At 33.6% G+C, this 22,619-nt stretch overlaps 1 protein-coding gene across 1 annotated transcript in view; it reads left to right on the forward strand.

Annotated features, from left to right (window-relative positions):
• Positions 1-22,619, forward strand: part of TECRL (trans-2,3-enoyl-CoA reductase like) — a 135,528-nt gene that overhangs the window by 92,629 nt on the left and 20,280 nt on the right. Inside the window, exons 5-8 of the mRNA XM_070458009.1 lie at positions 3,002-3,117; positions 8,182-8,287; positions 9,522-9,594; positions 15,941-15,984. Coding sequence (XP_070314110.1) covers positions 3,002-3,117; positions 8,182-8,287; positions 9,522-9,594; positions 15,941-15,984 — 339 coding nt within the window. The remainder of the gene's footprint in view (positions 1-3,001; positions 3,118-8,181; positions 8,288-9,521; positions 9,595-15,940; positions 15,985-22,619) is intronic.

The raw sequence follows: 22,619 nt of genomic DNA on the forward strand, positions 1-22,619 counted from the left end.
CTGTAAAATTCTATGGACAGAGGAGTCTGGTAGGTTACAGTCTATGGGATCTCAAAAGAGTCAGACATGACCTAGCAAGTAAAAATTTTTCAACAACTGTGACACAAGCAATTCATTTTGCTTTTGACTGTCAATTGCAATTTTAGAGAACAAGTAAAGTCAAAATCACCCTAATAATAATAGGACTAAAAAAATATTTTTAAAGGAAGGATGAATGCTTTAAATGAAATCTAAGCCCAAGGGTCTTAATCAATTTACAACTGCAGTTGAATACAATTTGTATTTTCTAAAACAGTTTATTGTCTTATTCCTTTTCAATTTAGAAATACAAGTTGAATATTCCAGAGAAGTTCCAAAAATCCCAGTTTCATAGCTTGTCTAGTAAAATAGTAAATTTTACATTAAAAAGAAAACATTAGTTTAAAACAGAGAACTTTCTATAAAAGGGAAGTATGAAAATAATTTGATACTAGCAAAAAATTGAATTTAGAAATAATATATATCTTCAAAGTAAAAAGGAAAAGAAAGTGCACCTGCTTATTTTGAAAATAAAATCTCTAATAAATTTTGGATTAAAGTGGAGTTTCTAATCATTGTAAATTCATCTGCATAGGCTGTATACCTATAAATATATATTTTGTTTGTATATTTATTTCATCTTTAGTTTTGTTTTTATTCTTTTTTGGTAGAAGAGCAATTTCTGTTTCAGAAATCTGTTTTATTAACATTTATATATCTGGCTTTTTTTAAATTATAAATCTATTTTCTGATTACTTTCTAAGTTTAATCAAACATTCTATCGGCACCCAAATATACATTTTTCTTGAAAGATGCATTGTCCACAAGTTATTTTTTTGTAACCCTCCAGGGCTTTTAAATCAGACTATATCCTCCATACTTTAGCATTCTTTTAAACCCTGTGTTTCAGAATGAACAATATTTGTGATAAAATATTGGGTCTCCTAGAATATATTACTGTAAGATAGCAGGATCTCCAATTGTTTTAGGAGATGATGAAGATAAAATTGTAGTTTAATTTCCTCTGATCCGAAAAAACTTCCTATTTGTGACAGCATACTTATCAGCTTAATAAATAGTGATATTTGGTCATGTTAACTATTGTTTACAACATTTTTCATTTCTGACATCTTACTATAGGATTTGCTCAAAATATAGAATTTGACTAGGTCAGAGACATTGAAATAAATATTTTAAAACAATCATTATCCTAATTATTCTAGAATATTAACTAGATTCTATTATCAGACATTCAAAAAATATTTTTATTTATATCTAATAATCAGGAATGTTTTATGCCATAAATTAATACATTAAAAGTTTGCTTTAGTACTGAATTTATTGGATTTATAAACTTATAAACTTGCATTGTTCTTATCCTCATATAAAAATATTTCTTACCTTGTGAGATAATAAATATTATTTAAAAATGTATAGCAAGACAGTTACATATATAAATAGATATTTATACATGTGTATGTATATACATGTGATTATATATATATGTCTATATATCATATACTTTAACCATGTAGCTCCACAAAATTGTCAATAGAGATAAAAGCATAATTAATAGTCAATGTGCACAGTTGCTTGTTTGAGCAAAATATGTACAGTTTCAAGTTTCCTTCCTTAGAAATGATGAAAATTGGCAAAGGCAAAGCAAAATAGAAGTGGCAGTTGAATTTATCATTGACATGTTTGTATTCTTTCTCTTCTCTGCTTTTCTTTTTGAAAACTTGTAGGGAAATTATTCTTTTTCTGACTGAAAATTTCAGAATGTAACTTTAACCTGCTTTTAGCATCAAGACAAAATCAAATGATGGCCACTCACCAGATTCAGAAAGCTATCAGAAAATCAGCCAATAAATCTTTTTGAAATCATGTGGTCTCATTTCCAATTATCTTTCCAAATATTATGATTGTCTCTCTATAGATTGGATATCTCTCCTCACGTACATGGTTGCCATACTTGTGGCAAGTCCAAAAGAAGCTCCAAAATTCAGAAAGCAATCCCCTCAAACTACTCACTCAGACTCACTAAAATTAACCTAAAATTTCCAGGAGAGAGAAGTAAATTATTTCAATTTGAACAAGGGTCAAATTGATCTTTCTTGACGGTTCAAATGGCAAAGAATCCACCTGCAATGTGGGAGACCTGGGTTCGATCCCTGGGTCAGGAAGATCTCCTGGAGAAGAGAATGGCAACCCACTCCAGTATTCTAGTCTGGAGAATTCCATGGAAAGAGGAGCCTGACGGGCTACAGTCCGTGGAGTCTCAAAGAGTCAGATAGGACTGAGCGACTAACACTTTCACTTTCAAATTGATCGAATTCTAAACGACATGGCAGTGAAAAGCTTTTTCCCATTCCATTTAGTGACAGGGATGGCTAACATAGAAGATTCAATTAGGATGGGGCTGGAAAGGCGTGAGAAATGCACTTATGTATTTGATTAAGTGAAATTATTTAATGATTAAATAAAAATCATATGATTACATAAAAATCCCTGTGTACTATTTATGAAGACATCATTATATTTATGTCTAATATTTTTATTTTACTGTTTACAATTGTCCTTTATCTTAACTCTTGGCTAATTTTTCTAAGGAAGATTTCCTGTTATTTGTGACAGCACTTAGTCTAGTTATTTTTAGAGAACAGGTGCTCACCTATCCATTTCACCAGTTCATATAGCAGGGTAAGTCTGGGGACATGTTTATCATGGTTATGTGCTAGTCGCTCAGATCAGTTATGTCTGATGCTTTGAGAACCCAGGTGTTCTGTCATCCACCAGGATCCTCTGTCCATGGAGTTTTCCATGCAAGAATACTAGAGTGGATTGCCATTCCCCTCTTCAGGGGATCTTCCAGACCCAGAGATTGAACCCGGGTCTCCTGCATTGCAGGCAGATTCTTTACTCTCTGAGCCACCAGGGCAGGTATAAAATGTACTGTTTAAACTAAATCACTTTCTTTTTTCAGGTATTTTTGGCTGAATACACAGGACCTCTGCTAATATATCTCCTCTTTTATTTGAGGATCCCGTATATATATGACATGAAAGAGAGCTCTAGAAGATTATGTCACCCAGTGGTACAGTAAGTAATACACATGGTGCATATATATTAAGAAGGAGACAAACTAATACACAGATATTATGTTAATAAATATTGTAAACTCAATTAACATGGATTCACTTTTAGGGAAATATATTTTGTAAGTTTATAAACAAGTACCTATTACTTAATATACTTAATATATTAAGTATACCTTAGAGTGGAGGTAAATTCTGTTAGTTATTATCACAATCAACAAGCTAATGAAATGCTTAATGTTACAAAGTTGAGAGGTCATGTATAGGGCACAGAATATAAATAATTCTCTAAAAATATGGGCAAAATTGCATAGAAAATCAATACTAACTGAACTAATAAACTGGAAGAAAAAAAGGTTTTTAAAATTTACTTTTTGTAAATCAAAGGCCAAAATCAAATTTAACTTTGGTATAAGACATAAAAAAAGACCAAGGACACTTATGAAAGATGAATATATAAGTATGATTCTTTACATACTGTGGAAATAACCTCCTTCTCTGTGAAAGTGAAAGTTGCTCAGTTGTGTCCAACTCTTTGTGATTCCATGGACTTTCTCTAGGCCAGAGTAATGGAGTGGCTAGTCTTTCCCTTCTCCAGGGGGTCTTCCCAACCCAGGGATCAAACCCAGGTCTCTCACTGCAGGTGGTTCTTTACCTCTGTCCCCTATATTAAATATCAAATTAAAAGCAAAGAGAATAATCATTCAAGATGCGACTTGGATATGTAGAGTTGCCAATTTATTTTTTCAAAAAAGGAATCTGAGCAAATGCCTAAACTCTAAGTGAATTAAGAAGCAAAATTCAGATCATAGGGATGCTATATAACAGAGAATAACTTGACTCCTGGATGTCCCATCTCAAATTAATCTTTCACTCACTCTTACTTCTGGACTGCAGCCACAATGCCCACCCTTCTTGTTCTGATAATCTGCTATGCCTTTTCACACAAGGGCATCTACACACATTATCCCTTTTCCTCCAACCTTTCTTCATGGCCTCCCATTTTCTTATCTCTTATTCAAACTTCACATAAAGCTCAATATTTCTTATCAGCATTAGCATTTCTATTCCTTCCATGAGAAATATGTTACTATTTCCCTTTATGCAATTTATTACTTTAAAATTATATATTTAAATAGTCATTTTTGTCTTTCACTCTATGAATTTAAGTTATATAATGAATGTCTTTTGATGTTCAATCTTTTCTATTAATACTTAATACATTACTTTATCTTTAAAAAAACACCCAGTAGTAATGTTTTGAATGAATAGAGGCATGAAACAATTACATACAAATTTATTTTACATTGGGCTTTTTAGAGTATGAAAAGAGAGGAACCTGAACTGGATGTGTGTTCTGAGATGGGCTTTTAAAAGAAAGTTATGTTTAAATATTTTTCTATGTTTTCTGAAGGTATGTGAGATTGTCAAACTAGTAAAAGTGAGAAATATTCATATGGAAATTATCTGTGGCACATAGAAGTTTGATGCTTTGTAGGAGTAGAGAGAAAGCTTGTGGAGCATGTGCACAGGAGGCAAGGGAAGATTGGATCTCAGGGATCATGGTCAAGTTAGTATAGGACAAGTTTTTCAGGTCCTTTGGTAACATGAAAGTCAGTATTTCTTTTTCTTAAGTGAAGAGAATGCCCAATTCATTTAGAAAGAGTCTGGGGTGGAGAGTTTATTGGGGAATGTAGTTGCCCTCATTTTTTAGATCAGACGTATAATAATAATGTGCACCAGATACATAGCACAGCATGGAGAAAAGACCTTTTTCATCTTTTACCCAAAAACATTCTCAAAGGAATTGACTGATGGTTGCTATTCTTAAACACAAACATGGTGTGTTTTGTAACATCTCAGTGATAAATGCATCGGTGCCACATTCTTCCTAAAGCACAAATATGTTAAGTTTATATGAAATCATTCAGAGTAGATACACACAAACTACTTTTGAAATTTAAGTGTCTAGTAGAGGTCTATAAAATAATCCCAAGGCCTCTAAGGCAATTCAGTTTCAGGACGGATGATGTCTTTTCTCAAAGTTAAAAAGATAAAATTTCAAATCCTATATCCACCTGACATATAATCCAATGTTGCTTCTTCCAAGTCACTTTGAATCATATTCCAGAGCATTTTTCTGCTAGGTGCCAATCCTTTTGTGACTCAACTGCCCCCAAATTCTTTGGATCTCTTACAAAGCTCTGTACACTAGGACTAAGGACAAATCTCCAGCATGATCCCTATGCTTCTCAAGTAGGGAAATGGTGGCCCATGACTTGATGTAATGCAGATGTTCTTTATTCAATCAGTAGTATTTTAGAGAGCAGACACATACTTAAAACTGCCACGGTCCCTCCCAGCAGAGGGATCTAGTGAACTAGATGCACATATGCCTTATGTGCATCTCCTTAAGACTTTAACTGCAACATCAGGGATGAAAAAGTAGCCAGAGAAAAGTTTCCTGTGCTGAATATCCACAGTTTGAATATCTGCCTTAAATACAAACACAAAACAAACAGACAAACAAACAAAAAAACCACAAAGAACAAAACAGCTTTTGATATTTGGATACTTTGTCCTTGTTTAGGTCACTGACCTTATGAACTCCCCACATTCATATCATCCCTCATATTTCATATTCCATTTAAATATGCTCTAAAACCTTCTATTTGTTGCTTTTACTGAACTTCACTCAATTCCTAGAATTCTTACACTGTGCCTTCTGCAATTCAGTATCCACCGTTAGCAAAATCTCTTACACTGGCAATCTTTTATCTGAACATTGCCTTCATATTCCTCCTCAAAAGAAACCTGATGCAATGACTGCCTTGCAGCTTTATAAAATTTCTTAACAGTCCTCATATCTTGAAACTTAGTTGATAAAACATAAGAAATCCTCAAATATTACAACTGGAAAAAAGAAATGGATCCAAACCTACTTATGGATATTCTATTAGTTTATCACTGGAAAAAGAAAGATTTTATGTTTGAATGAAAGTCAGCTATAACTAGGGCTTCCCTGGTGACTCAGCTGGTAAAGAATCCACCTGCAATGCAGGAGACCTGTGTTCGATCCCTGGGTTGTGAAGATCCCCAGGAGAAGAGAATGGCTACCCACTCCAATATTCTGATCTGGAGAATTCCATGGACTATATAGTCCATGGGGTCTCAAATGAGTTGGACAGGGTTGAGTGACTTTTTCACTTTTTCAACCATAATTAAATATTTTGAAATGAAATCAAACTTGGTGAGTTATCAATAATGTACAAAGTGGTGTATCCAAATATTAAGGCATTGCTATTTGCTATGCTAATCCCTATGCCCTAATGGTATAATAAATATTAAATAAGTGAACTAGCTTAATCATAGCTTAAACTAAAATTTCTCATTCAGAGCTCTGCTTCATTGTTGGGCAAAAGATAATTTTTCTGCTTTCTTACAAAATGTAAAATTCTATTACTCAGGTATTTATACAAATACTTCTACAAATGAACCAACAAATTATGAGAGATACTGATTTTGTCAGTCCCTTGAACCCACAGGCAACTTTCTATATCAGAACCTTTGCTTTTGTTTCTGTTACTCTCTAGAAAGCTTTGCCCCCAAACATATACACGTTACTGTCTCACTTCTTTCAGAATTTGCCTATTGTTCATAGATCTGTACACCACATAGAACATCTCTCCCATAACAGGTGCAGTTTTATTTTTATGAATTAATGAACAGTGATATATTAACTAATGATTTAGGTATGTTGCTTTGTTTTTGTTTATCTGTTTTTCCCAAAATCACTCATTAGTACCAGAAATCATCAATTCATCACCAAAATATAAACATACAGTGTAGATTCAATGTTTGATTTTACATATTATAGATGAAATGCTGATTTCTATGCTTAACCTTCATTGGTTTAAGTATATAATCTTTGATAAATATTGATTTTCTTGCATAGCAAACATAGTTATTGAAATTTTACATGTTTATTTATAATAAAATAGGTGTGTATTTGAAGGAAATATATTTTAAGTATAAACAGAGAAACATACATCTGTAAACTGTATTTGACATTCACTTTTTAAATATTAATTATACAAATGACAAGAAGAGGTGATGGGTTAGAAAAGCAACAAAAACAAATGATATAAAGAGACACAAAATATCGCAATATGTTAGGCAAGAAAACAAACTAAAAAAAAAGCTGCGTTGACTCCATAGGAAGTGAAATTCAAACTTTTTCAATCTGTGGTACTTGTTAAAGGACAATCAGGCAATGAAAAAGCTATGTTGAATATTATAATATGTCAAATGCATTCTACATAGGTTGTAAATTTTCTGCTTCAAATTTAAGCCATTTTGATAGGATCACATTTATAAGTACTTTATATATATATATATATATATATATATATTCCTTGGAAAGATGTGAACATACTGTTTATGACTGGTATTATAAAATATCTTGAGTGTCATCAGAAGTAAATTTAAAGAAACTGTTGTAACAGTACTTTTATTATTAAATTTAGAAATTTTCTAGAATAAATAAAATAAAAATATGAAAACTAACATTTGTGTTTTAGTTATCAAAACCAGTATTTTCCTGATAAAGAGAAAGTCGCAATATATTAATAAAGATGAACCTATTTACTAAAGAGAAATAGACTCATAGATGTAGAAGACAAGCTTATAGTTACCAAAAGGGAAAGGTGGGGAAAAGATGAACTGGAACACTGGGATTGATGTATACTACTAAATATAAAACAGATAATGAATAAGAACTTACTATATAGAACAGGGAACTCTATACTCAATACTCTGTAATAATCTATATGGGAATATAATTTAAAAAATAGTGGATATGTATAACTGATTCACTTTTTTGAAAGGCAGAAATTAACAACATTGTAAATTAACTATACTCCAATAAAATTAATTTTAAAAGATTATCTTCAAAAATAGAAAGGGAAATAATAGCAAACTAAAAAAAGAAAAGAAAACATCTTATGCATAAGGTGAATCAGATTTTTGGAAGGGAATTTAATGGGTTTGTGTTTTATTTTCTTTCTAGCTTGGCCTGCTTCTGTCATTGTATACACTATATCAGATACCTTTTGGAAACCTTATTTGTTCACAAGGTTTCTGCAGGACATACACCTTTGAGAAATTTGATAAAGGTGGGCACTGATATGTTTTGTAATTTTAATTATTTTTTAAAAATTTTATGTATAGGATCATCTATATCATCATTTAATCATGCTTATTTCTCTCAAGCTTAGATTTTCTGTTCAGGTGTATCAGCATATCTTAAACTGCTGAAATGCTATTTTCTGAATGATCTGGTTCATCAGAGCTGCCCTCAACAAATAATGTTACATAAAATATTTGCATGACCTTATGTTACAAGGTACTTTTAGGCACCTTTAATTTTGAAAATACTTAGCACTGAATTCAGACTAAGTACAACTTGAAGTGGAAGAATCTGATACATAAACCCTCTAATAAATATAAATTTGTATGACTAAAATGATGATGCTGTATCCTCTATTTGTGGTTGTTGTCAGTGTAATAACAGGATCTCTGCTCTCCCCAAAAATGATGAGTATAAATGCTATTAACTATCAAATGATTACCAAGAAAACAGGAAACACTGTGGAATATTGAGATGGAAATGTACATTAGACATATATATAACTTAGTTTTCCAATTTAAATTGATTTTATTTTTCTATTTAAAATTTGGTTTCAAAATGAATTATATCTTTAAGACCTTCCTGGGTTTTAGCAAATATTCACTTTCCAAAATTTTTGAAGAGGGAGTTATTCTATTTTTGTCATTAAAATGAAACAGTAAACTCTTGAACTCTTAGAAACCTCAAAAAATCATTTAGACTAGCTTCTCTTTTGAAAGAAGGTATTAACATTCATCACATTAGTATCAGATCAGCATCATAACCTAGTAAACCCAAAATGGTCCATTTCTCTTCATAATCAATCAGGAAACATTAGGTAACTCATTCATTTATTCAACTACTTTGGGGATATGACTCTTGGTAAATCTTATCTAATAGATTAATTTATTAGTTTTATTAATTCCCTCCTATTTATTACTTGACAGATAAAAGCTATTCTTGAAAAGTCTTCCTAAAACACATTGCTACATTTCTCTATATCCTAAATACTAATTTATACTAGCAAGGGTTGAGCAAAGAATTTTCTTAGTGATATCATATAGATGCTTTTAAGATGTTAGCTACCTGACAGGATGAAGAAGCATTCCACTTATCAGGCTTAGAAAATTTATAACCTTTTTATACCAAATACTGTGATATGGAATACTAATGTATGGTGTGGATTCAAATGATGTTATGTGTATATATATTCCTTAACTTTTATTTTGTTTTATTTGTAGAGTTGTGCCTTTTATTGGGGATTCACTTCTTGGATTGCCTACTACATTAATCATCCACGGTATACACCACCATGTATGTAGAATTTCTTCTTAACTATCCCCATACTAAATTGCCAACATCAAAACTCTGTTCTAAACTACATAGAAATGATGCATGACATGGCACACATAAAGGAATGAGAAAATAATGAAAAAATATCAATTTTAAATTGCTTTCACACATACTCCATTAAATTTTTATGTACAATTTGAAGGTAAAATTTGACTGACATATTTTGATTTATTTTCTCTCCATAGAAACTGTAGCAAAAAAATATAAGTTGGTTATAAATCTCAAAAATGACAGATAGTAAAATGAAAGAGTAAAGATGAAAAAAAAATTCCACATAATCACACAATTATGTACAATAAACTGTCAAGAGTTTTTAAATAAATATTATTTTTTTAAAAAATATAATTCAAATGCAAAAATAAAGGCTTTTTTTTTGCCCCTGTGACATATTGCTTCCTATAACTTTACTAAATGTCTTATCCCTTGATGCAGATGAACCAATTTAGTTCAATGCACACTGGAACAAAACCTAAACCCTTATTTCCTATTCTTGGGGGAGACATACATGTCCTTATCGAGGAATTCCAGTTTTTAAATCTTCAGTGGACCTTTCCTGAACTTTTCCTGCAGTCGAAAAGACACTTATAGCAGAGCCTATATATAATACATATATAATATGTGTATTATATGTATATAATATATATACATACATTATATATTATGTGTGTATTATAATACACATAGTATTATATATTATGTATTATAATACACGTAGTATTGTGTGTGATGTTTCACACTTAATTGAGAGTTATTTTTTGTGGTCAGTTCCTACCTTATAAGTTTGAAAATAAATGAATATAAATGATGTATTCAAGTCTTATTTTAGATTTTATAAAACAATATAAACCTTAAAGATGTTAAATTAATATCCTTACTTGAAGTAGTGACACAGAGAATTATATTATTCAGAGTTTTTGCCAAAATCTACTACAGCCATCAGAGCAAATGATTTCAGTGTTGAGAACTTTAACTCTTTCTAAAGAGATGGGAATATCAAACCACCTCATCTGACTCCTGAGAAATCTGCATGCAAGTCAAGAAGCAACTATTAGAACTGGACATGTAACAATTGACTGGTTCAAAATTGGGAAAGGAGTATGGCAAGGCTGTATATTTTCACCCTGCTTATTTAACTTTTATGCAGTGTACATCATGCAAAATGCCAGGCTGGATGAAGCACAAACTGGAATAAAGATTGCTGGGATTTAAAATATCAGTAACCTCAGATATGCAGATGACATCACCCTCATGACAAAAAGTAAGTAAAAAGCCTCTTCATAAAAGCGAAAGAAGAAAGTGAAAAGGCTGGCTTAAAACTCAGCATTCAAAAAACTAAGATCATGGCATCTGGTCCCATTTATTCATGGCAAATACATGGGGAAACAATGGAAACAGTGACAGACTTTATTTTCTTGGGTTCCAAATCACTGTCATTGGTAACTGCAACCATGAAATTAAAAGACTCTTGCTCCTTGGAAGAAAAGCTATAAGCAACCCAGAGCATTTAAAATGCAGAGAGATTATTTTGGTGACACAGGTACATCTAGTCAAGGCTATGGTTTTCCCAGTAGTCATGTGTGGATGTGAGAGTTGGACCATAAAGAAGGCTGAGTGCCGAAGAATTGATGCTTTTGAACTGTGGTGTTGGAGAAGACTCTTGAAAGTCCTTTGGACTGCAAGGAGATCCAACTAGTCAATCCTAGAGGAAATCAACCCTGAATATTCACTGGAAGGACTAATGATGAAGCTGAAGCTCCAACACTTTGACCACTTGATGCGAAGAGCTGACTCATCAGAAAAGATCCTGATGCTGGGAAAGATTGAAGGCAAAAAGGGGGTGACAGAGGATGAGATGGTTGGATGGCATCTCTGACTGAATGGACATGAGTTTGAGCAAGCTCCAGGAGATGGTGAAGGACAGGGAGGCCTGGTGTGCTGCAGTCCATGGGGTGGCAAAGAGCTGGATACAACTGAGTGACTGAACAACAAAATACTAACCAATGAACTATGAATATGAAAGGAAAAAAATTCCCTGATCTTGATCTCACAAAACTCTGATATTTTAAAATATTTTATCTGAAAATGTACTTTCCAACTTTAGAATATGAACAGAGGGGGAAAAAAAGATATTTTTGATTCATGATATTTAAGAAAAGGCGCCTCAGAAAATTGCTGCATTCATTTATATGATGCAAAATAATAGAGGTTAACTGTGCTTAATATGTGCAAAATACTTACAGAAAATTTATTATTTGGCAAGAGCTGTAAAATTGCTATTTGTTTTATAATTAGAAACAACATTTGAGGGTTTTGGAGACTCAAGAGGAAGGTGTGTGTGTGTGTGTGTGTGTGTGTGTGTATAATTATGGCTGATTCACACTGATGTAAGGCATAAACCAACAAAACACTACAAACTAATTATCCTTCAATTTAAGAGTCAAAAAAAATTAAATGAGAAAAAATAACATTATGCAACTGTTAATATTCCCAGTATATGTTAGAAATGAAGGTTCTAAAAGCTTAATTTTGCCGTGCTTAAGACTTTATAATAAATATGATGTAAGTAGGATTTCAAATCTGTGAAGATATATAGAGCATGACAATAACTATGCCAAGTGGAGAGTTAATATCATGTACAGGCACTGCATGCTTTGCATGGCTCTGATATGCATGTATTTCAGTTCTTATAGTTCAGTTAAATAATACCAGCCCCTAAATCCACACTTCAGATTTCAGTTACCACATATGTGAATTGCAGTTACACAAAGTACAACCTTTGCAGCTAGCTCTCAGTCTACATATCACTCTATAACTAACAGATGCACATCATGGTCAGTGACATCTGACAGTGGTTGGTACTGCACATTGCTTATTTAGTTCACTCACAACCAGCAAATAACTGGAACAAAATTGGCACTTTGTTGGCACTTTGGCACAGAAAGCAGTAATCTGAGCAAAAGGCTAGTAAGCCCCTAGTATGCCAGACCAACATATTCTGGTAGATATTTTTTGAAAAAAAAAAAAAATCACATCAACTTGATCTTAAATTTTGATCTAAGTAGGAGAAGCTTAAAGCAAAAATATATGACACTGAAAGGTGAACTTCCCAAGTTGGTAGGTGCCCAATATGCTACTAGAGAAGAGTGGAGAAATAACTCAAAAAACAATAATGAGACAGAGTCAAAGCAAACACAACACCCAGTTATCGAGGTGACTGGTGATGAGAGTAAAGTCTGATGCTGTAAAGATCAGTGTTGCATAGGAACCTGGAGAAGATACTGGGACTGATCAAATGTGTCAAAAGTGTTTTGCAAAGTTTTGTACTGGAGATTTCTTGCTGAGAAGCATTCCATTTTTAAAACAAATTGTGACAGGCAATGAAATGTGGATACTGTGCAATCATGTGATACAGAAGCGACAATGGGGCAAGCGAAAGGAACCACCACCAACCACGCCAAAGATCAGTCTTCATCCAAAGGATGTGATGCCCTGTATATGGTGGGATTGAAAGGTTCTATTATGAGCTCCTTCTGAAAAATCAAAGGATTAATTCTAAAAGTATTCCTCCTAATTAGACCAACCGAAAGCAGCACCAGATGTAAAGTGTCCGGAATTAGTCAGTAGAAAATGCATAATCTTCCATCAGGATAACGTAAGACTGCATGTTTCTTTGATGACTAGGCGAAAACTGTTAAAGCTTTACATTTGCCCTATTCACGAGACGTTGTACCTCTGGGTGTCCATTTATTTCAATCTTTACAGAATTCTCTTAATGGAAAAAAATTCTATTCCCTGTGAAGCTGTAAAAGGCACCTGGAATAGTTCTTTGCTCAAGAAAATAAAAAGGTCTGGGAAGATGGGATTATGAAGTTTCTTGAAAAATGGCAGAAGGTAGTGGAACAAAATGGTGAATACGATGTTCAATAAAGTTCTTGGTGAAAATGAAAAATGTGTCTTTTATTTTTAACTTAAAAATTTGAAGGAACTTTTTAACCAACCCAATACATACTCGTGTTTAATTCAGCATATTTTTTATTTACTACATACATGATTATTAAAATTTTCTGTTATTTTTATATTGTTATAATTTAAATTATTGTTCTTTGCCCATTGTATCCATTATTTTTTTCACTTCTTTCTATATTCTCTGTACAAACAGTTCCACATTTTTATAGCCTTATTCTTAATAAAATTGGCTGCATAAAATAAATGGCACCTGCACATTTACATACATTAACTTAAATGAAAAGCAATCTATTGGTATGTATTTCCAACACATATACCATTAGCAAGATCATTTTACATACTTGACCAATACTTGAAATAAATAAGAAAAATATATTATCATAATTGAACTGCCCGATGGCAAGAACATTCTATTAACAACAAACTAGAATGCATATGTACAGGAAGCTTAATATATAAAAATGTTTAGTTTAAGAGCACTCAAGAAAAAATGACCTACGTTTTACCGATCTAAATGTGAAACATTATACAAATTATAGAAACACTATAGACAGTTTTAATGATACCTAATATTTTTTCTAGAAAGTTTGTTCCGAATTACATTATCTGCAACTTATTTTGGGAAATAAATACAAATATACTTTAAAATTACACTTTGGTCTAATACCTTTTTATCACATCATTATTTATTCTCACTAAAAATGAAAACAAAACAGGAAAATGAAAACAAAACATATCTTCACAGTCTTGATGCATGAATGGTTCTGAACCCCTCTCTTCTATGTGTTAACATCTATTCACTTTTTAGATAAAAGTTCAGTTATGTATTCAAAGTCTTCCCTGATCTCCCTGATTACAACAAATCCCTCCTTTTAGCTCTAAAATTAAATATTGCATAGCTCCTCCTATGCAATATTTAGAATGTATTTAATATAATTACATTGTATTAATAAATATATTATATAATATTCATATTAAATTTTATGAACTACATTATACAATATGATGCAATTTCTATCATACCTTTGAAAATGAATGTTTATAATATCAGAAAAGTCTTTAAATATATTCTTATATTAAAAAAATCCAAGATTCAAAATGAGTAATTACACTAATGTGTATTTGTAGATGTGTTTACAAAAGTAAACACAATTTATTGGGTTGGCCCAAAAGTAGTTTCCAATTTCTCCATAAGAAGTTACAGGAAAACATGAATGAATTTTTTTTTTTTTTTGGCCAACCCAATACATAAAACTAGAAGAAATGCAACTATTAATATAGATAATGAGCTTATTAGAAAACTCCATTTTCATTATTTTCTATATTCCAACTTCTTCACTATAAACAAGGTGAATTCAGAACTCTGCTTCAAATTCCATTTTGTCCATTACTTTTCAAGATTTGACAAATTATGTAAAATATATATATGTATATATATTTTACAAAATATATATATGTATATATATTTTACCAGTGAGAAAAATAGTATTTGCTCCATGTATTTGTTTTTATGTTAAAATATATAAAACACTTAAAATACTGTGTGTTGCAAAACATCAATGCAAAAATAAAAATTATTATTTTTTAAATTTAATTTATTTATTTCAATTGGAGGCTAATTACTTTAAATATTGTAGTGGTTTTTCCCATACATTGACATGAAAACATTATTATTAGCATTTATCTTTTTATTGTTGAACATTAAAAAGAGATATTATTAATTTCATGTACATATTAGGTCATGCTAATGTGCTTTTACAGTGAGAAACAAGTGGCTTCCCAAGAGGTCCAGTGGTTAAGAATGCACCTTGCAATGCAGGGGGCACTGGTCGGCCTCTGGTCTGGGACGATCCCACGTGGTGCAGAGCAACAGAGACTGGGCACCAGAGTGACTGAGCCTGTTCTCTAGGGCCCTGAAGCCACAACTGCTGAGGCCACTGTGCCTAGAGCCTGTAAGAAGCCCCCACACCACAGCTAGAAAGAAGCCTGTGCGTAGGAAAGAGGACTCAATGAAGCCAAAAACAAAACTAAATTAATTCATTAAAAATTAGTGACAAACAAGATAGAGCAAATCTGCTTTAAAAAAGTTTAATAATAAAAATTATGAATAGACTCCATTTATATTCTAAATATCATTAGGTCACTAGAAGAAATGTGTATGTAGAAAGCAAGAATAGTACCACCTCTGCAGATTGCAAAAGTATCATTCCAAAAGCTCAATTACATATCACCCAGTGCTTTCAGTTTAGAGGGTAGTGATAGCCAATAAACCTTGCCTGAATTATGTCTTCAGTATGTAAATCCAAAAAATGAGTATTGTTTATCTTTTTCTGCTTTCTAGCATTTGGATACAGGCAAGTCGCAGTATCTGCTATCAATTTTCTGGTATGTATTATTTATATTATTTCCTATTCATGCTCTAATCATGGCATTATTAAGAATTCAAATAGACTACACTTGAGAATTTTTCATGTAGAAAATATTTATTTTTATACATATACACAATGGTATTAAATGAAATAAATCAAATAACTTCCCATAATCAAGTCATTAGTCTCTAAGTCTTTTATTCAAAATGTTCTACTCATCTTAAAGGATGATAAGAATTATTTGAAATACAATAAAATTTGGGAAAAATTAAACTTAGCAATTCTTCCTGTTGTCTTCATATTTACCAACTTACAAACTGCTAAGAGCAAAAAATTTTACAAGTCTACCTGATGATCAACTAAAATAGTTTGTCTTAATTGTTAAGTAATTCTGAATGAAAATAAAGTCTAATTTTGTGACTGAAACAGGGCTCTTTACTAACTGTCCTCTATCCAGGTCTTTAGATTGTTCTATTTAACTTCACATATGCATTACCTGAATCTGATATGAATCAATCTGATTACAAAAGATTCTTCATAATTTCTGAAGTACATTAATTACTGTACTAGGTACATATTTAGTTCTGCATGCCATATATTAATTCCATGCTTTTATTCTTCATTCATGTTTTCCCTCATTCTTGCCCATGATAGATTAACTCACTCTGTTCCTGTCCCTAATACACTGATAAATACACATGATTCACATATATGACAAAATCCTTTGTGAAGTTTCTACTGGACATACCCCACCATTTCATCCAGGCACAAATTGAACATTTACCTTTGTAAAAAGCTATCTCATGAACCTCTGTGTGTGTGTATACCGACTCGATGGACATGAGTGTGAATAAGCTCCAGGAGTTCATAAAGCACCAGGAAGCCTGGCATGCTGCAGTCCATGGGGTCGACCCACAAAGAGTCAGACACAACTGAGTGACTGAACTAATTTATGTTGATCTATGAACTGATCTATATATACCTATATCCAAATATATATATGTGTGTGTGTATACACATAGAATTAATAATTTAGTTAAGAACACACACTACTGTGCTGACTGTGAGAGGGACAGGTTGTGCCACTGTCTTTCTAGCACCTAATATGAAAGCTGTTTTAAATATTCCTCAATAGAAAAAGGAACCATCCTACAGAGCTGGTAGGAATGTAAATTGGTGCAGTCACTATGGAAAACAGTATGGAGGTTTCTTAAAGAACTGAAACTAGAGTTACCATTTGCTTCAACAATTGCACTCCAGGGCATACATCTGGAGAAAACTCTAGTTCAAAAATACACATGCATCCCAATATTCATACTAGCACTATTTACAATAGCTAAGACATGAAGCAATCTAAGTGTCTACTGACAGAGGAATGGATAAAGAACATGTGGTATATAAAAATATACATTTATGGGATATTATTCTGTCATAAGAAAGAATTAAACAATGCCATTTGCAGCAACATGGATGGACATAGAGATTATCACACTGAGTGGAGTAGGATAGAGAAAGACAAATATCATATTATATCATATATGTTGAATCTAAAATATAATAAAAAGCAGAAACGGACTCACAGGCATAGAAAACAAACTTATGATTACAAAAGGGGAGAGTTGTGTGGGGGAAGACATAAATTAGTTTGGGATTGCAGATGCAAGCAACTGTGTATGAACTACACGGACCTGCTGTATAGCACAGGGACAATAGTCAATAAGTGAAGTGAAGTTGCTCAGTTGTGTCCGACTCTTTGTGACTACATGAACTGTAGCTTACTAGGCTTCTCCATCCATGGGATTTTCCAGACAAGAATACTGGACTGGGTTACCATTTCCTTCTCCAGGGGATCTTCCTAACCCAGGGATCGGACCTGGGTCTCCCGCATTGCAGGTAGACGTTTTACAGTCTGAGCCACCAGGGAAGCCAAGCTATAATATACAATAGTCAATATCTTATAATAAACTATAGTGGGAAAGTACAAACAAAATGAAATAAAAGGTTCACTAGTCCTAGTACTTCTTAATAATGATGTAGGTAAGATACATTTAACTTTTACAAATAGGAGAGTAAGATATAAATTTTAGGAAATTGATTCTAAAACAGAATACAACAACTAATGTGTTTATTCAGTTCAGTTCAGTCGCTCAGTCATGTCCAACTCTTTGCGACCCCATGAATCGCAGCATGCCAGGCAAAACTGTTCATCACAAACTCCCAGAGTTTACTCAAACTCATGCCCATTGAATCGGTGATGCCATCCAGCCATCTCATCCTCTGTCGTCCCCTTCTCCTCCTGCCCCGAATCCCTCCCAGCATCAGGGTCTTTTCCAATAAGTCAACTCTTCGCATCAGGTGGCCAAAATATTGGAGTTTCAGCTTCAGCATCAGTCCTTCCAATGAACACCCAGGACTGATCTCCTTTAGGATGGACTGGTTGAATCTCCTTGCTGTCCAAGGGACTCTCAGGAGTCTTCTCCAACACCACAGTTCAAAAGCATCAATTCTTCGGCACTCAACTTTCTTCATAGTCCAACTCTCACATCCATACATGACCACTGGAAAAACCATAGCCTTGACCAGACAGACTTTTGTTGGCAAAGTAATGTCTCTGCTTTTCAAAATGCTATCTATGTTGGTCATAACTTTCCTTCCAAGGAGTAAACGTCCTTTAATTTCATGGCTGCAGTCACCATCTGCAGTGATTTGGGAGCCCCCCAAAATAAAGCCTGGCATTGTTTCCACTGTCTCCCCATCTATTTCCCATGAGGTGATGGGACCAGATGCCATGATCTTAGTTTTCTGAATGTTGAGCTTTAAGCCAACTTTTTCACTCTCCTCTTTCACTTTCGTCAAAAGCCTTTTTAGTTCCTCTTCACTCTCTGCCATAAGGGAGGTGTCATCTGCATATATGAGGTTATTGATATTTCTTCTGGCCATCTTGATTCCAGCTTGTGCTTCTTCCAGTCCAGCGTTTCTCATGATGTACTCTGCATATGTTAAATAAGCAGGGTGACAATATACAGCCTTGACATACTCCTTTTCCTATTTGAAACCAGTCTGTTGTTCCATGCCCAGTTCTAACTGTTTCTTCCTGACCTGCATACAGGGTTTCGCAAGAGGCAGGTCAGGTGGTCTGGTATGCCCATCTCTTTCAGAATTTTCTACAGTTTATTGTGATCCACACAGTCAAAGGCTTTGGCATAGTCAATAAAGCAGAAATATATGTTTTCTGGAACTCTTGCTTTTTCAATGATCCAGCGGATATTGGCAATTTGATCTCTGGTTCCTCTGCCTTTTCTAAAACCAGCTTGAACATCTGGCAGTTCACAATTCATGTATTGCTGAAGCCTGGCTTGGACAATTTTGAACATTACTTTACTAGCATGTGAGTTGAGTGCAATTGTGCAGTAGTTTGAGCGTTCTTTGGGATTGCCTTTCTTAGGGATTGGAATGAAACCTGACCTTTTCCAGTCCTGTGGCCACTGCTGAGTTTTCCAAATTTGCTGGCATATTGAGTGCAGCACTTTCACAGCATCATCTTTCAGGATTCGAAAAAGTTCAACTGGAATTCCATCACCTCCACTAGCTTTGTTCATAGTGATGCTTTCTAAGGCCCACTTGATTTCACATTCCAGGATGTCTGGCTCTAGGTGAGTGATCACACCATTGTGGTTATCTGGGTAGTGAGGATTTTTTTGTACACTTTTTCTGTGTATTCTTGCCACCTCTTCTTAATATCTGTTGCTTCTGTTAAGTCCATACCATTTCTTTCCTTTATCGAACCCATCTTTGCCTGAAATTTTCCCTTGATTTCTCTAATTTTCTTGAAGAGATCTCTAGTCTTTCCCATTCTGTTGTTTTCCTCTATTTCTTTGCATTGATCACTGAGGAAGGCTTTCTTATCTCTCTTGGCTATTCTTTGGAAATCTGCATTCAAATGGGAATATCTTTCCTTTTCTCCTTTTCTTTTTGCTTCTCTTCTTTTCACAGCTATTTGTAAGGCCTCCTCAGACAATCATTTTGCCTTTTTGCATTTCTTTTGCATGCGGATGGTCTTGATCCATGTCTCCTGTACAATGTTATGAATCTCCATCCATAGTTCATCAGGCTATCTGTCTATCAGATCTAGTCCCTTAAATCTGTTTCTCACTTCCACTGTATAGTCATAAGGGATTTGATTTAGGTCACACCTAAATGATCTAGTTGTTTTCCCTACTTTCTTCAGTTTAAGTCTGAATTTGGCAACACAGTGTTCATGATCTGAGCCACAGTCAGCTCCTGGTCTTGTTTTTGCTGACAGTATAGAGCTTCTCCATCTTTGGCTGCAAAGAATATAATCAATCTGATTTTGGTGTTAACCATCTGGTGCTGTCCATGTGTAGAGTCTTCTCTTGTGTTGTTGGAAGAGGGTGTTTGCTATGACCAGTGCATTCTCTTGGCAAAACTCTACTAGCCTTTGCCCTGCTTCAGTCCATTCTCCAAGGCCAAATTTGCCTGTTACTCCAGGTGTTTCTTGACTTCCTACTTTTGCATTCCAGTCCCCTATAATGAAAAGGACATCTTTTTTTGGGGTTTTAGTTCTAAAAGATCTTGTAGGTCTTCATAGAACCGGTCAACTTCAGCTTCTTCAGCGTTACTGGTTGGGGCATAGCCATGGATTACCGTGATATTCAATGGTTTGCCTTGGAAATGAACAGAGATCATTCTGTCGTTTTTGAGATTGTATCCAAGTACTGCATTTCGGACTCTTTTGCTGACCGTGATGGCTACTCCATTTCTTCTAAGGGATTCCTGCCCACAGTAGTAGATATAATGGTCATCCTAGTTAAATTCACCCATTCTAGTCCATTTTAGTTTGCTGATTCCTAGAATGTCGACATTCATTCCTTGCCATCTCCTGTTTGACCACTTCCAATTTGCCTTGATTCATGGACCTAACATTCCAGGTTCCTATGCAATATTGCTCTTTACACCATCGGACCTTGCCTCTATCACCAGTCCCATCCACCACTGGGTATTGTTTTTGCTTTGGCCCCATCCCTTCATTCTTTCTGGAGTTATTTCTCTACTGATCTCCAGTAGCATATTTGGCACCTACCAACCTGGGGAGTTCCTCTTTCAGTTTCCTATCATTTTGCCTTCTCATACTTTTCATGGGGTTCTCAAAGCAAGAATACTGAAGTGGTTTGTCATTCCCTTCTCCAGTGGACCACATTCTGTCAGATCTCTCCACCATGACCTGTCCATCTTGGGTGGCCCCATGCGGCATGGCTTAGTTTCATGGAGTTAAACAAGACTGTGGTCCTGTGATCAGATTGGCTAGTGTTCTATGATTATGGTTTTAGTGTGGGTCTCTCTAATAATCACATAAAATTGAAGATTCCTAGCATATCAGAGTTGGACAAGACAGAGCACACACACTATATCATTAAGAGCATAACAGCCTATGGTTCATATGCATGTGTGCTAAGTCACTTCAGTCGTGTTCAACAATTTGTGATCCTATGGACTACTGCCCAATAGACTCCTCTGTCCACGGGATTTTCCAGGGGAGAATACTGGAGTGGAGTTCCATACCCTCCTCCAGAGGATCTTCTTGACCCAGGTATCATACTTGATAGTTCATATAGCCTATTATTTATATTTTATGTGGTGAAATTTACATTTTGAGTGAAAATTAAATTTTGAAAAAAACAATTTTGCATAAAATAAAGTATTAAATAACAAATAAAGCTTAAATTTGAAAACTAAAATTTGAATTCATATTTGAGTGATGGAAATAGTTTTTCTCCCTGGTTTTACCTCTGTGTCTTCCTTGTCACCATTTGTTATTCACTCATTTAGGTTGAGCTTTTTCTTTTTTCTCATTATTAAAATGCAAATACTCTTGGAAAAATAATAGATTAGGCTCTTATTAAGAAGTTATAGCTGCTCTTATAAAAAAAAAACATTGTGCATAGAATAGCAATTTCTGATTAGGGGAGAAGGTTCTGAGAATGATATATGATAGGTTTTAATAAAGGTGGGGGAGAGTGGGATCCTGCTGTGGAAACCACAGAAAGGCTAGGGATGTGCTTATATTTAGTATTTGTGGATAAGATAAATGTGGGAGGAAAAGGATATACCAAACTTAAATATTTTTATCACTTTGCTCAGACTTGGATGTGACAGTTTTTTTCTGATACTTTTCTGACTATTGGGAGATATCAATTAAAAAAAATACATTTATTCTTTATTGGAGATTTAAATCTATGACTCTATGTTTTCTTATCATTTAGTTTCTTCTCAAAGTCCCTGATATATCTGATATAAATAATAACATAAAAAGGAACCAAGTGTTGTACCTAAATCAGGCTGAACTCACTGCTTCCTAAATAACTTGCTTTAAAAAAACTAATTTAAGAAATTGATTACATAAATTAACAGATATTGTATTTTGACATTTCATCATAATTTATTATAATTGTCCTTATTTTTTCACCTACACTGACTTATACCTAAGCAAAAATAATGATTTAAATTAAAATCAGCTATTACTATAACCATAAAATTGTCATTTGAAATATAATTATAAAAACATATAATTATAAATTGTATACATATATTAATATATAATATCAAAACTAATATAAAAAAATCCTAAAAATA

The sequence above is a fragment of the Odocoileus virginianus genome, chromosome 29, assembly GCF_023699985.2.
Source record: "Odocoileus virginianus isolate 20LAN1187 ecotype Illinois chromosome 29, Ovbor_1.2, whole genome shotgun sequence".
NCBI classification, from domain to species: Eukaryota; Metazoa; Chordata; class Mammalia; order Artiodactyla; family Cervidae; genus Odocoileus; species Odocoileus virginianus.